At 56.7% G+C, this 13,873-nt stretch overlaps 1 protein-coding gene across 15 annotated transcripts in view; it reads right to left on the reverse strand.

Moving 5' to 3' along the window:
• Positions 1–13,873, reverse strand: part of LOC102145378 (proline-rich protein 5) — a 180,831-nt gene that overhangs the window by 102,732 nt on the left and 64,226 nt on the right. For 7 of the 15 annotated variants that reach the window (XM_074003573.1, XM_074003566.1, XM_074003564.1 and 4 more), the window contains 2 exons: positions 11,849–11,984; positions 3,167–9,930 (listed from right to left, as the gene is read on the reverse strand). The exons of 7 other annotated variants lie outside the window; for them this stretch is intronic. In XM_074003573.1, coding sequence (XP_073859674.1) covers positions 9,455–9,930; positions 11,849–11,984 — 612 coding nt within the window. In that variant the 3' untranslated portion in view covers positions 3,167–9,454. Of the gene's footprint in view, positions 1–3,166; positions 9,931–11,848; positions 11,985–13,220; positions 13,541–13,873 lie in introns of those variants that run through there. One more of the 15 variants, XM_074003574.1, reaches the window with a different exon arrangement.

Below are 13,873 nucleotides of genomic sequence, written 5' to 3' on the forward strand. Positions count from 1 at the left end.
TAAAAAGCGACTTTGGACAGGCGTAAGGGAAACCACCCCCCTAGTCGGCCTACGGCTGGCAGAATAATTTTACAGCATTAAGAGATGTCAGGGGGTGGCCGGGCGCGGTGGCTCAAGCCTGTAATCCCAGCACTTTGGGAGGCCGAGACGGGCGGATCACGAGGTCAGGAGATCGAGACCATCCTGGCTGACACGGTGAAACCCCGTCTCTACTAAAAAAGCTACTCGGGAGGCTGAGGCAGGAGAATGGCGTGAACCCGGGAGGCGGAGCTTGCAGTGAGCTGAGATCCGGCCACTGCACTCCAGCCTGGGTGACAGAGCGAGACTCCGTCTCAAAAAAAAAAAAAAAAAAAAAAAACTTAGCCGGGCGAGGTGGCGGGCGCCTGTAGTCCCAGCTACTCGGGAGGCTGAGGCAGGAGAATGGTGTAAACCCGGGAGGCGGAGCTTGCAGTGAGCTGAGATCCGGCCACTGCACTCCAGCCTGGGCGACAGAGCGAGACTCTGTCTCAAAAAAAAAAAAAAAAAGAGATGTCAGGGGGAAAACCACCCTCCTTGCATTTGTGTTTTGTGAAAATCTCATACAAATTTCGCCACCATAGCTTAGCGATATTAACATACATACAATAAAGCAACAATGCCGAATGATTGTGTGGCGAAGAATGCAGGTGTGCTCTGCCATTCATAATCAAAGGAAAAAGAAATATAAAAGAACTGTGCAACCCAGGCCGGTTCCCTTTTCAAGTTCTTTCTTCTGTTTTTCCCCCAAGCACTGTTTAATCAGTAATCAACCAGTTAGCCATTTCCTTTTGTTGCTATCACAATAACTCCTTGCATTTCAAATGCCTTGCAATAGCAAAGAAGGAATAATCATGCAAAGTAAAGGAATTACATCTGAATGGTATTATTCTCGGCTTTATTAAATTTGCTCTTACAAATGTTTCTGAAGTCGCAGAGTTGGTTCTCCTCCAAGCAGCAAGTTCCACATAAATAAATGCCTGGGGATGGAGAATTTCAAGGAAGAGGGAATAAAAGATCTATGTCCAAGGTCTTGGGCTTCCCATTTGTTTTCTCCCAAATTAACTCAGCCTGCCAGCTGCTTGAGCTAAGACTTGGCCTGCTTTTAACCTTATTAAAACCACGAAGCCAACACTGCCCCCCGATTTGGGTGTATGACTGCCAGGTTAGGGCAAAAGGGATAAAGGGATGTGGAAGATCATCTTCCAACCCTCTCCCTTTATGGGCCAGGATCCTGGGATTCAGTCGCTTAAGGGGCCTGCTTTATCCCTGTGTAGCCTGGCCCAGAAACCCAGGCAGGTTCCCTGACCCCTGCCCGTCTACTTCGTGCCCTGGACCCGTGTCAGAGCAAATGCGTTGTGTGGTTAGTGCTGCCGGCACACTGAAGGTGTGTGCGCTCTCCACTGTTTTTTGGGATCTTTGGGTCTAATAATGGAAACCCTTCTGATCTGCAGCTGAGGCGGCTGTGCTCCGGCTGCCCTGGTTGACAGCAGGGTGGACGCTGAGCTTGTGTACCGACCTGCCCACCCCTCAAATGCATTTACCATATTGGCACTCAAGACCTTACAGACATCTCACAGCCCCAGGGTGGCCTGACAACGGGTTTACCCGGTCCTTTTGCCACCAGGGCCCAGACAGTGACAGGCTGCACCATTGTGATGTCCACCATGAGAGAGGAGGCTGCCCTAGAATTCATAATCCTGAAGAGGGTGTCCCCAACGATGCCCAGCTTGGGTGGTGAGGGAGGGCACAGTGGCTACAAAGTGAAGTGCCTGGAACATAATGGGTATCGACGCTGGTGGCAGTTGGGTTTGGTCCAGTGTAAGTGGGGCATCTCTGTGTGTGGGGAGCATCTGTGCAGCAGGAGTATCCCCATACGATGGGCGCCTCTCTGTGTGCTGGGAGCATCTGTGCAATGGGATCATCTGTGCAGTGGGAGCCTCCCTATGTGATGGGAGCCTCTCAGTGTGTGGGGAGCATCTATGCAATGGGAGTATGTGTGCTGTGGGATCATCCCTATATGATGGGAGCTTGCTGTGCTGTGGGAGCATCTGTGCAGCGGGCTCATCCCCGTATGATGGGAGCCTCGCTGCGCTGTGGGAGCGTCTGTGCAGTGGGATCGTCCCCATATCACGGGAGCCTCGCTGTGCTGTGGGAGCATCTGTGCAGTGGGATCGTCCCCATATCATGGGAGCCTCGCTGTGCTGTGGGAGCATCTGTGCAGTGGGATCGTCCCCGTATGATGGGAGCCTCGCTGTGCTGTGGGAGCATCTGTGCAGTGGGATCGTGCCCCTATGATGGGAGCCTCGCTGTGCTGTGGGAGCGTCTGTGCAGTGGGATTGTCCCCCTATGAAGGGAGCCTCGCTGCTCTGTGGGAGCGTCTGTGCAGTGGGATCGTCCCCATATCATGAGAGCCTCGCTGTGCTGTGGGAGCATCTGTGCAGTGGGATCGTCCCCCTATGATGGGAGCCTCGCTGTGCTGTGGGAGCATCTGTGCAGTGGGATCGTCCCCCTATGATGGGAGCCTCGCTGTGCTGTGGGAGCGTCTGTGCAGTGGGATCGTCCCCCTATGATGGGAGCCTCGCTGTGCTGTGGGAGCGTCTGTGCAGTGGGATCGTCCCCGTATGATGGGAGCCTCGCTGTGCTGAGGGAGCATCTGGGCAGTGGGATCGTCCCCGTATTATGGGAGCCCGCTGTGCTGAGGGAGCATCTGGGCAGTGGGAGCCTCCCCATATGTTGGGAGCCTTCCCTGTGAGGTGGCTGCAATGCTGCCGGTTTCCCATCAGGCCCACTGTCGTGTGGGGTGATTTGGGACACTGTTCCTGGAAGTGGGCTTGGCTCATCCACCTCATGACAGCTCTAGGAGCTCGCAACATTCTTCAGTAAACTCCTTCTCTGCATGATCATTGGCATCTGCCTCGGCTGCTTGCAAATAAGAGCCCGCCTGATCCCACATCCTCATATTTGATGCTCCCCTGGCCTCTTCCCCCACCAAACACAGGCTGACATGAATCCCCATAGTGAGGAGAGAATTGTCAGCATGAGAAATTCCTCTTGCAGATGATGTCGATGATAGTTTACATTTTTATAGCTTTTTACAGCCTGTGAGAGCAGTTCTGAGCTCTCTGCAAACACATCAGTCAATGAGGAGAAGGGTTCTTGGGGGTAAAACCACCCGTTTATTATTAAGCCATTATTACCTTCAGGTCAAAAACCATTAAGTAGGCGTCTGCCCGATGCTTGTCACCTGCACAGAGCTCCTTTGTCAGGTGTCTGGAGTTTACAATCTAATAGCCCTGCTCTGCATGTGAGTCCACCTTGCACAGACAGGCAAAGAAACAGCACCGGTCACTGATTTCATAGCTGGGGAAGATCCCAGCTATAGATCGGGAAACTGAGGACAGGGTGACCTGCGCAATGTCACACAGTGCCCAACTTAGGATCAGACCCTGGAGGTCCTGGCTCTGCCCATGAGGGGTGTATAACATACATAAATATATACAACGAAATATCCCATGCCAGCCTTCTCCCCACTCACGGACTGTGTGATTCTAGAGTACTGGGAAAAAGGGTGTAGCGTCAAGTCAAACCTGGTTGTGCCAAGCAACAAGCATCTCCCAATCACAGGGGCCTCCACCACCGTAGCCATGCCGCACGTCTGCCTGCTGGAGCAGGCTTGCCTGGGACACTGCCAACCACTGTGGCAGAGGGAAGGACAGCCCTGGAGGGGTCTCTGTCTGGCAATGAAACACTCCAGCTCTAAAGTGCCCTGCATCACTTCCACTTAGAACTCACTGGCCAGGGCTGGTCACATCGCCACCCCCAACTACACAGGGACCAGGAAGAGCATCGTGGTTCTTAGGGGCTCATCTCCAGTCTGTGCCAGTTGCATCCCTGAGGCTCCCGTGCCTCAGCGGCCTCCCTATTCCTCCCAGCATTTCTGAGGCTACTGCCTGCTTTACCGCTGGACACTCCTGGAGTTGGGGACCACGGTCCCCCTGATGGAGTGCTGTGTCCCTCCACTCCAGTCTCAGTAGAGAGACCAAGACGATCAGGTCATGCTCCCGAGGAAAGCAGCTACAGGGGACTCCAAGGAAGAAAGGAGTCTTCCTCTCCGCTTTCCTTCCTTCTCTATCTTTCCTTCTTTCCTTTTCTTTTCTCCTTCCTCCCTCCCTTCCTTCTCTCCCTTTCCCTTCCTTTCCCTCCCTTCCTCCCTTCCTCCCTCCCTCCCTTCCTTATTAAAAAAAAATTAGCCAGGTGTGGTGGCACGTGTCTGCAGTCCCAACTACTCTGGAGGCTGAGGTGGGAGGATCACTTGAGTCCGGGAGGTTGAGGCTGCAGTGAGCCGTGATTGTGATTATGCCACTGCATTGTAGCCTGGGCAACAGAGAGAGACCCTGTCCCCACCGAAAAAAAAAAAAAAAATTGACCTATAAATAAGACTTCTGGGTCGGCCGGGCAGGTGGCTCACGCCTGTAACCCCAGCACTTTGGGAGGCCTAGGCAGGTGGATCACGAGGTCAAGAGATTGAGACCATCCTGGCCAACATGGTGAAACCCTGTCTCTACTAAAAATACAAAAATTAGCTGGGTGTGGTGGCAGGCGCCTACAGTCCCAGCTACTTGGGAGGCTGAGGCAGGAGAATCGCTTGAACCCGGGAGGTGGAGGCTGCAGTGAGCTGAGATGGCGGCTCTGCACTCCAGCCTGGGCGACAGAGTGAGACTCTTATCTCAAAAAAAAAAAAAAAAAAGGGCTTCTGGGTCTATACCTAAAAGAATTGGAAGCAGGATCTCAAAAAGATATTTGCACACTCGTGTTCATAGCCACATTCTTCACAACAGTCAAAAGGTGGAAGCTAGCTTCCTGCCCTCCCTTCCCTCCTTTGCTCCCCTCCCCTCCTTTCTTCTCTCCCCTTCCTTGTGTGTTTACTGTGGTAAAATACACACAATCAAATGTGCAGTTCAGTAGTGTTAAGTAACATTCATGTTGCTGTGCAATCTCCAGAACTCTATTTATCTTGCAAAATTAAACTCGAATCCCATCAACGACTCCTTAAACCCCCCTCCAGGGCCTGCCGACCACCACTCTACTTTCTGTCCCTACGGATTTGCTTATTCTGAACATTTTGGAATGGAATCATCCAGGATGTGGTCTTTGCTGGCTGGCTTCTTTCACTTCACATCAGGTTTTTAAGTCTTATTCATGTTGTAGCATGTATCAGGACTTCATTATTATTATTATTTGGACTTCATTCTTTGAGGCTGAGGAATATTCGCCTGCATGGATGACCACATTGCGTATCCATTCAGCTCACGATGGACCCTTGGTGGCTTCTACCTTTTGGTGGTTGTGAAGAACGTTGCTACGAACAACACGGGTGTGCACATATCTCTTTGAGATCCTGCTTCCAAGTTTTTGGGTGTAGACCCAGAAGTCATAATTATAGGTTTTTTTTTTTGTTTTTTTTGTTTTTTTTTTTTTTTTTTTGCAGCAGGGACAGGGTCTCGCTGTGTTAGCCAGGCGGCAGTGCAGCGGTGTGGTCATAGTTCACCGCAACCCACCCCGTGTGCCCTCCCAGACTCATGTGATCCTCCCATATCGGCCTCGGGTACTGGGACTACAGGAACGTGCCACCACACTTGGCTAATTTTACAATTTTTTAAAAGAGACAGAGTTTCACCCTGTTGCCCAGGCTGATTTCCAACTCCTGAGCTCAAGCAATCCACCCACCTTACCCTCTTAAAGTGCTAGGTCTACAGGTGTGAGCCACCATGCCTGGCTGTAAGCTATTACTTTCATGGTCAAATGGAAAATGACAAATGGGTCCACGCTTATTGTGGGCACCCCTTTAGCCTACACGCTTCCCAGTCCCTCTCTCTTCTTCGGAAGTCTTCCCTCCTCTGGGAGGGGCTTCGGCTGCGGGCCTCTCCACCTTTGGGACTCCTCCTCTTCCTCTCCCCAGGGCCGGCACATCCAGAGAGCACATTCGCCCCCTACCTCGTGATTCCTGGGCCACAGCCCACCCAGCAGCACCTTCCTGAAACGGAGCTAGTCCTTCTAGAGATGAACACCATGGGGTGCAAAGTGAGTGCTTGAGAGGGCACACGGGGTGGGCACCAGCACTCCAATGGACCCACCTCTGAGACCTCCTGCCAGGGCTTAGCTGCTGTGTGGTGTATACTTGCACACACACAGACACACATGCACACACATACACACCCACCCACTTGCACACACACACACACCACACCCCTACCCAAACACTTGCACACACACATACACACACACACACAGACACCCAAGCAAATCTGAGCTCTCAGCAGGGGTGCAGTCAGGGTCTCCAGGAAGGCTATCGTGACCCACCCTGGGTTTTCCTAAGTGCCACCTCCCCCCAGACCCTGTCACAGTGCGGGTGAGGCTCCCATGTCCCGGCAAGCCCACAGACCCCAAAGCGGGGCTGAAATGCAGATTCAGGGTCAGCAGATGCGGCCAGGGCTTGAGATTGTGCATTTGAGAGGTCAGGGGTAGAGCGTTCATGAGAATCCTGCGCAAAACTTACAACACACACACAAAAGACGAAAACGATAAAGCAGTTTCTAGAACCCCAGCCCTGGAGATGCAGAGGAATCCACCCCACTGGGGACATCCCTGGAGACACCCATGGTAGACCAACCACTAATTAGCCAGCGATTTCACTCTTTTAACAAACCTTAGGGTGTGGGAGACAGAGCAGCAAATATAAGAAGCCATCTGCTCATTTCTGTTGTCAACATAATGTCACCAAGCCCTGACTCTGTGACAAGGCGCAGCTCTCCAGAGGGATGCCTTGAAGACCAGACAGGATGGAGCGCACGATTCCCCATGCCTCTTCCCTGAGTCACTCTATTCCTTAAAAGATAAACGGGCAGGGTGCAGCAGTTCATGTTTGTAATTCCAGCACTTTGGGAGGCTGAAGTGGGTGGATCACCTGAGGTCAGGAGTTCAAGAACAGCCTGGTCAACATGGTGAAACCCCGTCTCTACTAAAAATACAAAAATTAGCTGGGTGTGGTGATGCATGCCTGTAGTCCCAGATACTTGGGAGGCTGAGGCAAGAGAATCGCTTGAACCTAGGAGGCAGAGATTGCAGTGAGATGAGATTGCACCACTGCACTCCAGCCTGGGTGACAGAGCGAGACTCTGTTGGGATTACAGGTGACCAATTTCTAAGATGTCTGAATGCAGATCACCTCTGACATCTTTGGGAGCAAGGCTGGGACACACACACACACCCTCTTGGTGGGCTGCTGCTTTACAGGGCTGGGAGTGTAGCCTCGTCACCTCCTTGGCGTCCCCACTGAGCCCCCTGGGCTGCTGCAGGGCCCAGGCCCAGCACCCACCTCCTGGGCTGCAGCTCCCCCATCTATGGTTAGGGATGCTGCTGGCTGCTGCCCAGGGGCCTCCTCTCCTGCCCCGGGGAGGGAGGACAGAGAGCTCAGGGATCGCCTTGCCATGGGCCCAAGTGCCAGCCAGCAGGGGCCACCAGTGCCTGGGCCACCCTAGGCCCTGTAGCGTCCAGGATGCTTGACCCCCCATGATGGGGCCCCCACCACTCGGGGGCAGAATAGAGGGTCTAGTACCCTAGTGAAGACAGAGCCCAGACAGCAACTCCCTGCCACGGCTTCTGGTCATTGGTCCTCCTGCCTTGAGATGACTGCTGGCAACCCTGCTGCTAATGGTCACCCACTACTCCCCAAGCCAGGCCACCTCTGGCTCCATGATGCAGCTGGGAGCCAGAGCTTGGTTCAGGGATTTCGGCCTCGTCAGCCTGGCCTAGTGGTTCTCAGACCAGGTTCTGGTTTCCTGTTCAATGACCACCTGCCCCTAGGCCTGGGACCTGAGGCCGCTCTTGCTCCTCTCCTTGCCCAGCTGAGCCCTGCCTGGGGCTATTACCCATTCCGAGCAGCTTCAGAGAGCTCCACAGGGTTGGCATATCACAGATGACAAAACTGAGGTTCAGCAGAGTCAGAAAGCCGGAGCTCCCCCCGCCCCCACCCCTACACCCTCCTATCCTGAGCTGAAGCAGGGGTGCCAGGTCTGCTTTTCCCACCAGAGAGGCAAACTCCTCCATCCCGAAGGCTCTGCTGGCAGACAGCCTGGGCCAGCTCTGGCCATGACTCAGAGGTCAGGTGATGGCCGCCTCCTGCTCACGCCCGGCTCATACCCACCCAGTTCCCCTGCCCTGGGCCTTTCTTTTGGTCAGCACTCCTTCCCCACCTTGAGAAAATCAATGCCACAAGAGGCGAGCGCGTGGAAGGCTGCTGGGGTGGCAGATCAGCTGGTGAACGCGGTGTGGAAAGATGCCCGCCATCAGAGACCCCCACACCCCTCCCCATGGAGGCCACGCTGACCCGATGCTTAAAAAGGGCGGGGTTGGCCAGGGAAGCCTACCCCAGGCTCAGCTCCTGCCCTGAAAGTCAGAGTGCCCGTGGTGCTGGGCTGGCCTCTGGCTCTCAGTAACATTTGGGCCTCACTGAGGGGCGTACAGGGAGCAGACCCTGCCTGCTGTGGCTGAGGGGGGAATCCTGACCACCTGGGGACTCGGGAAAACCTGTCTGAGGCTGCAGGGGAGGTGAGAGCAGGTGCTAGCTTGTCCTTCCCAGGCCAGGTGGCCTTCAGCAGGTCACCACCACCCCCCAGGCCCCCTGGGCACTTCTGTAGCACGGGAGGAGCTGGCAGATCCCACCCCCACCCCTCCTTCCCTCCCTCCAAGGCTTCCTGCTAAGGCCGGGGCAAAGTCAGGGCCAGTCCCACTCCCCAGCATCCCAGCCCTTCCGTCCACAATCTCCCGATCCTGCCATCAGTGACAGGGATGGTGGAGCAGTAGGGAGGCCTGGACAACAGGCACAGGTCGGCCCCCACCACGCAGACCCTGGGAACCTGTGCTCCCTAGAAAGTAGCAAAGGCCTGAGGGTGAGCACCCTGAAGGGGCGTCCCCAGGGCAGGCACCGCAGACATGAGCTGGGTCGACAGGTTTTATTCCACCCCTTTCCATCCCCATGGCCACCCCAGGCAGGAAGAGACAGGTGTGCTGGAGTCTGGTCACTCTGGGGCCCGGCGTGGGCAGACCCCACCAGATTCACATTCTCTGCGGGCAGGTGTGGACGCCAGAGGACTGGGGCAGGAGGAGCGTGGGAGCGAGCGACCGACCCCTGTCCCTGACCCAGGCCCCCAGGTAACGCTGACTCATCCGCCTGACACATACCTGGGCCGGGCCTAGGAGGCTGATGGTATTTCCAACCAAGACAGAAACACAAAGCGACTGAGGCCAGTGAGGAGGTCACCAGGGCTGGCGGGACGGCACAGAGTAAAAAAGTCACACACACACGCACACACACGCCACATGGACACCTCCGCACATGGGGACGTGTCAGTAAAAACTCAAGGCCAGCTGTGAGGCCTCACACGACACTCTGCCGGCCACCAGAGCCCTCCAAGTTGGACATGCCAGAGCCCCGGCCCCGGCCAAAGTCAATGAAAATCCCTTCAGAATCTGAGTCCACGGACTCCAGGATCTGGTCCACCAGGTTCTCCGGGCTGGCGTGGGGCAGGGAGCTGCGGGTGGGATCCAAGCCCTGCTCAGGGGGCTGGGTCGTGGGGTAGAGTCTGCTGGGGCAGGGCCCTGAGTGGGGTGCTGGGGAGGACCTGAAGGCCCCGGCAGAGCCCTGGCCGGGCGGGTCGGAGAAGCCCTGGGGCTCGGGGCAGGACGTCATCTCCGACACGGAGTGCCTGCGGATGCTGGGGCCGCCGGCCGCTGCGCCCTCCGCCTCGTGCTCCTGCACGGGGTTCAGCAGCGGCGTGTTGTAGCTCTTGGAGCGCACCACCGGGTTCTTGGCCAGCACGTCCCCCGAGCGGGAGCGGCGGAGGAGGCGCTTCTCTGGGGAGAGACATGGGCACTGTCACACCAGAGGCTACCTGTGTCCCCGCCTACCTCGGCACCTGCTGCTCGCTGCACACTGGGTCCTCGTGCAGGGGCAGCTGCGGGGAAGGCCCAGCCCACGCTGATCCCAGGCCCGGCCCAGCAGATCCTGCCACCACAAGCTCTGACACTAGCTCAGGTTCTGGTCTCTCTTCTCCAGCCTAGGCCCAGCCTGGACACACAGGACCTCAAGTCAAATGCCTGGGTTTGAACCTGCACCCTGCCAGCAACCTGTGTTTGACCCTAGGTAAGTTACCTAACCCCTGTGCCTCAGTTTCTCCACTTGTGGAAGCGTATGGACTTTGGCACCTGCTGGACGTCTACACTTTCCTAGGCAGGTACAGCCCCTGCCCCACTGGAGCTGATGTCCAAGGGGATGAAGCAGGAGGGCGGCAAGAAGTCCACGCAGGCAAGCCATGGGGTCAGGTTGTGGGGCTATGATGGGGGCAGATGGGGACAGGCCCTCCATGTAAGGTCAAGGCGGGGATTCCATCCTGGGGATGCAGGGAGCCTGTGGTCAGGCAGTTGTAAATGGGCCTCACTGGCCACAGCATGGAGAATAATAGACTGTGGGGGCCGAGGGCAGACATGGGGACTCGGGGAGGAGGCCCCTTGGGTCATCTGGGCAGGAGGCAGTGGCACTGGTGGCTGAGGCTGGTGACGGGGCAGGGTTCGGGCTCTCATTTGGGACCCTGCAGTCCAAAGAGTGGCCACCAGGTGGCAGGCGACACACATGAGCGGCTCAGGAGCCTTTCCCGGACCAGGGGAAGAAGGTCCCATCAGGCACGGGCTGAGGTCCTGCCACCCAGGGCTACACCGAGCCTGAGTGGCTCAAAGTTCTCCAGCGGCCAGGGCACCACCTGAGCTGAGACACACCGGTAGGCAGGTTTTACATCAGCAGGTGGGGATGGGGAGCCCCTCTGGATGAGGAGGGCGTAGTCCCAAGTGGGCCTTGCCCCAGCTCTGTTCCCTCTGCCTGGGATGCTCCCAGCCTCCAGCTAATGGTGGGACACGGAGGGGACTCACTGGTCGGCCTCCCCCGCTGGAGGGGAGGGGCGTGGCCTCAGACTGGTGCACAGCAGGTACTCAGAGGACACTGCTGCAGGATCGCAGAGGCTCTCCGTCAAGGGAGCAACGTGGCCAGCTGTGCTGGACGCACCAGGTAGCCCCAGGACGCCGCCCACCCCCAGACCTCGTCCCTCCCAGCCTCAGTTCCCTAACTGAGCCAGGAGTCCTCAGGCTTCAGCATGTGCATGTTCTGAGCACTCCGCCTGACCCATTTCTGACTTTCTTTTTTTTTTTTTGAGACGAAGTCTCGCTGTGTCGCCCAGGCTGGAGTGCAGTGGCCAGATCTCAGCTCACTGCAAGCTCTGCCTCCCGGGTTTTTACGCCATTCTCCTGCCTCAGCCTCCCGAGTAGCCGGGACTACAGGCGCCCGCCACCTCGCCCGGCTAGTTTTTTGTATTTTTTAGTAGAGACGGGGTTTCACCGTGTTAGCCAGGATGGTCTCGAACTCCTGACCTCGTGATCCGCCCGTCTCGGCCTCCCAAAGTGCTGGGATTACAGGCTTGAGCCACCGCGCCCGGCCTCCATTTCTGACTTTCAAGACTGTCCATGAATGTGGCCTCCTGGGGAACGCAGAGCCCTAGTGGGACTCTCCAAGGTGTGGCCACATTACTGCTCACGGTGTTAGTCCACTGTCACAGATCCCCAGGTCCAGGCCGGCACATGGCAGGCTGGGGGCTGCTGCCCGGCTGAGAACCAGTCTGGAGTCAGATCCTGGTTCCGTCATGGGGCCTCGGCTTGCCCATCTGTTCACAATGGACAGGGCCCATGGTCACCCCTAACCCAGCCCAAGGCCCAGGCAGACCCCTACCCAGGATGCAGGAATGGGTGAAGGGCCCCTCGCTGGAGTGGAGGCCGTAGGTGCCCAGGTATGGCGACACCACCTTCTGAACCAGCATCTCCAGGCGCAGGTAGTCCTCGGTCACGCCCCTGGACTCATGTACCCCCTGCAGGAGAGTGGGGTGGGGGGAAGGGGGGGTCATGCACCTGAGCTTGGTGGCCCCAGGCTCTCAACCGTATGTCCCACCCACCAGAGAGCCTGTCCTCTGCCTCCCACCTCCCATTCCCATGGGCTCTCTGTCCCCATGGCAGGGCCCACAGTGGTCTCCCAGCCCCTCTCAGAGCACGTGGCCTGAGTCACTCTGCTGCTCACAGCAGCATCATGACCTGGGAGACCACGGTGTGCCCTGGAAAAAGGCTGTAGCCAGATGAGATGGGCGTTCTGCACCTTCCACCCCTCGGAGGGGCCCCGTACTCAAGAGTCCTAGAGGCTTTGGACAGTCTCTCCAGAGACACTGGCTGACCCCACCCAGGGAGGGCCAAGATGCTCACCTGGGGCTCCCTGCCCCACGGGGCCAGGTGCAGGCCCCATCCATCAGACACCTCCTCACAAGCCCCTCTCTTCTTCCCATCCCTGGCTCAGGCCACCTCCCCTCATCTGGAGCTCTGAAGAGCTCACCGCTACCTCCAGGCATATTCGAGCCACAACCTGGGAGATGAGGCTGCTCACCCAGCTGTGTGCTGAGCGGGGACAAAAGCTCTGTGACCCCAGCACCCCACACAGAGGGCTGGGAGAAAGCTGACATGTAACGAGTGCTTGCCCTCATTAAATGAGTGAATGAATGAATGAGTGAATCCATGAATAATGGAAGACAGCAGGCCTCAAGGGGCTGTCAGGTGGTTCAGGCACAAGATACACGGGGGTAGAATTATTTTTTTCTTGAGACAGAGTCTCACTGTGTTGCCAAGTTGGACTGCAGTGGTGTGATCTCACCTCACTACAACCTCTGCCTCCCAGGTTCAAGCAATTCTCCTGCCTCAGCCTCCCGAGTAGCCGGAATTACAGGCATGCGCCACCACGCCCAGCTAATTTTTGTATTTTTTTTTTTCTTTTTTTTGAGACAGAGTCTCGCTGTGTCGCCCAGGCTGGGGTGCAGTGGCGCGATCTCGGCTCACTGCAAGCTCCGCCTCCTGGGTTCACGCCATTCTCCTGCCTCAGCCTCCCGAGTAGCTGGGACTACAGGCGCCCGCCACCACGCCCGGCTAGTTTTTTTGTATTTTTAGTAGAGACGGGGTTTCACCATGTTAGCCAGGGATGGTCTCGATCTCCTGACCTCGTGATCCACCCGCCTCGGCCTCCCAAAGTGCTGGGATTACAGGCTTGAGCCACCGCGCCTGGCCAATTTTTGTATTTTTAGTAGAGACAGGGTTTCGCCATGTTGGCCAGGACGGTCTTGATCTCCTGACCTTGTGATCTGCCCTCCTTGGCCTCCCAAAGTGCTGGGAGTGTCCCCACAGACCCTAATTTTAAAAGATCTTCACGGGAATTCAGAACGATAAAGAGGGCTTTGCACCTGCGAGACCTGGGGTGTGGCTGGGCTCCTGCCCTTGTTAGCTCCCAGCAAGCAGGACTTGAGTCTCCTACCTGTAAAATGGGGTGGCCGGCAGTGCCTGTGCGGTCCTGCAACAGCGCTATGAGCTGGCCAATCGCGAAGTGTGGTGCCTGGGAAGGGCAGTGTGTGGAAACCCCCGGCTTGCGGTGGATGCCACTGGGGGCCCCACTCCTTTCTGGGGCAGGTACCCTCTCCCCACCTGCTGTGAGGGGGGCTAACAGCTCTCAGAATGTCTTCCCCAGAGCTGACCCACTGGCGAAAGACCTCTGGACAGAAATGACTGGGTCACTGTGCGTGCGTGTGCATCCGCGCATGTGTGTAGTAAGTGCACATGCACGTGTAGTGTGTGCAAGCATGCATGTGTATAGTATGTGCGTGTGCATGTGTGTGTTGGAGGTGGCTACAACCCCAGGCTGGCCGACGCAGGGTGTAAAGGCCCAGCC

The sequence above is a fragment of the Macaca fascicularis genome, chromosome 10 (assembly GCF_037993035.2).
Source record: "Macaca fascicularis isolate 582-1 chromosome 10, T2T-MFA8v1.1".
Classification (NCBI taxonomy): domain Eukaryota; kingdom Metazoa; phylum Chordata; class Mammalia; order Primates; family Cercopithecidae; genus Macaca; species Macaca fascicularis.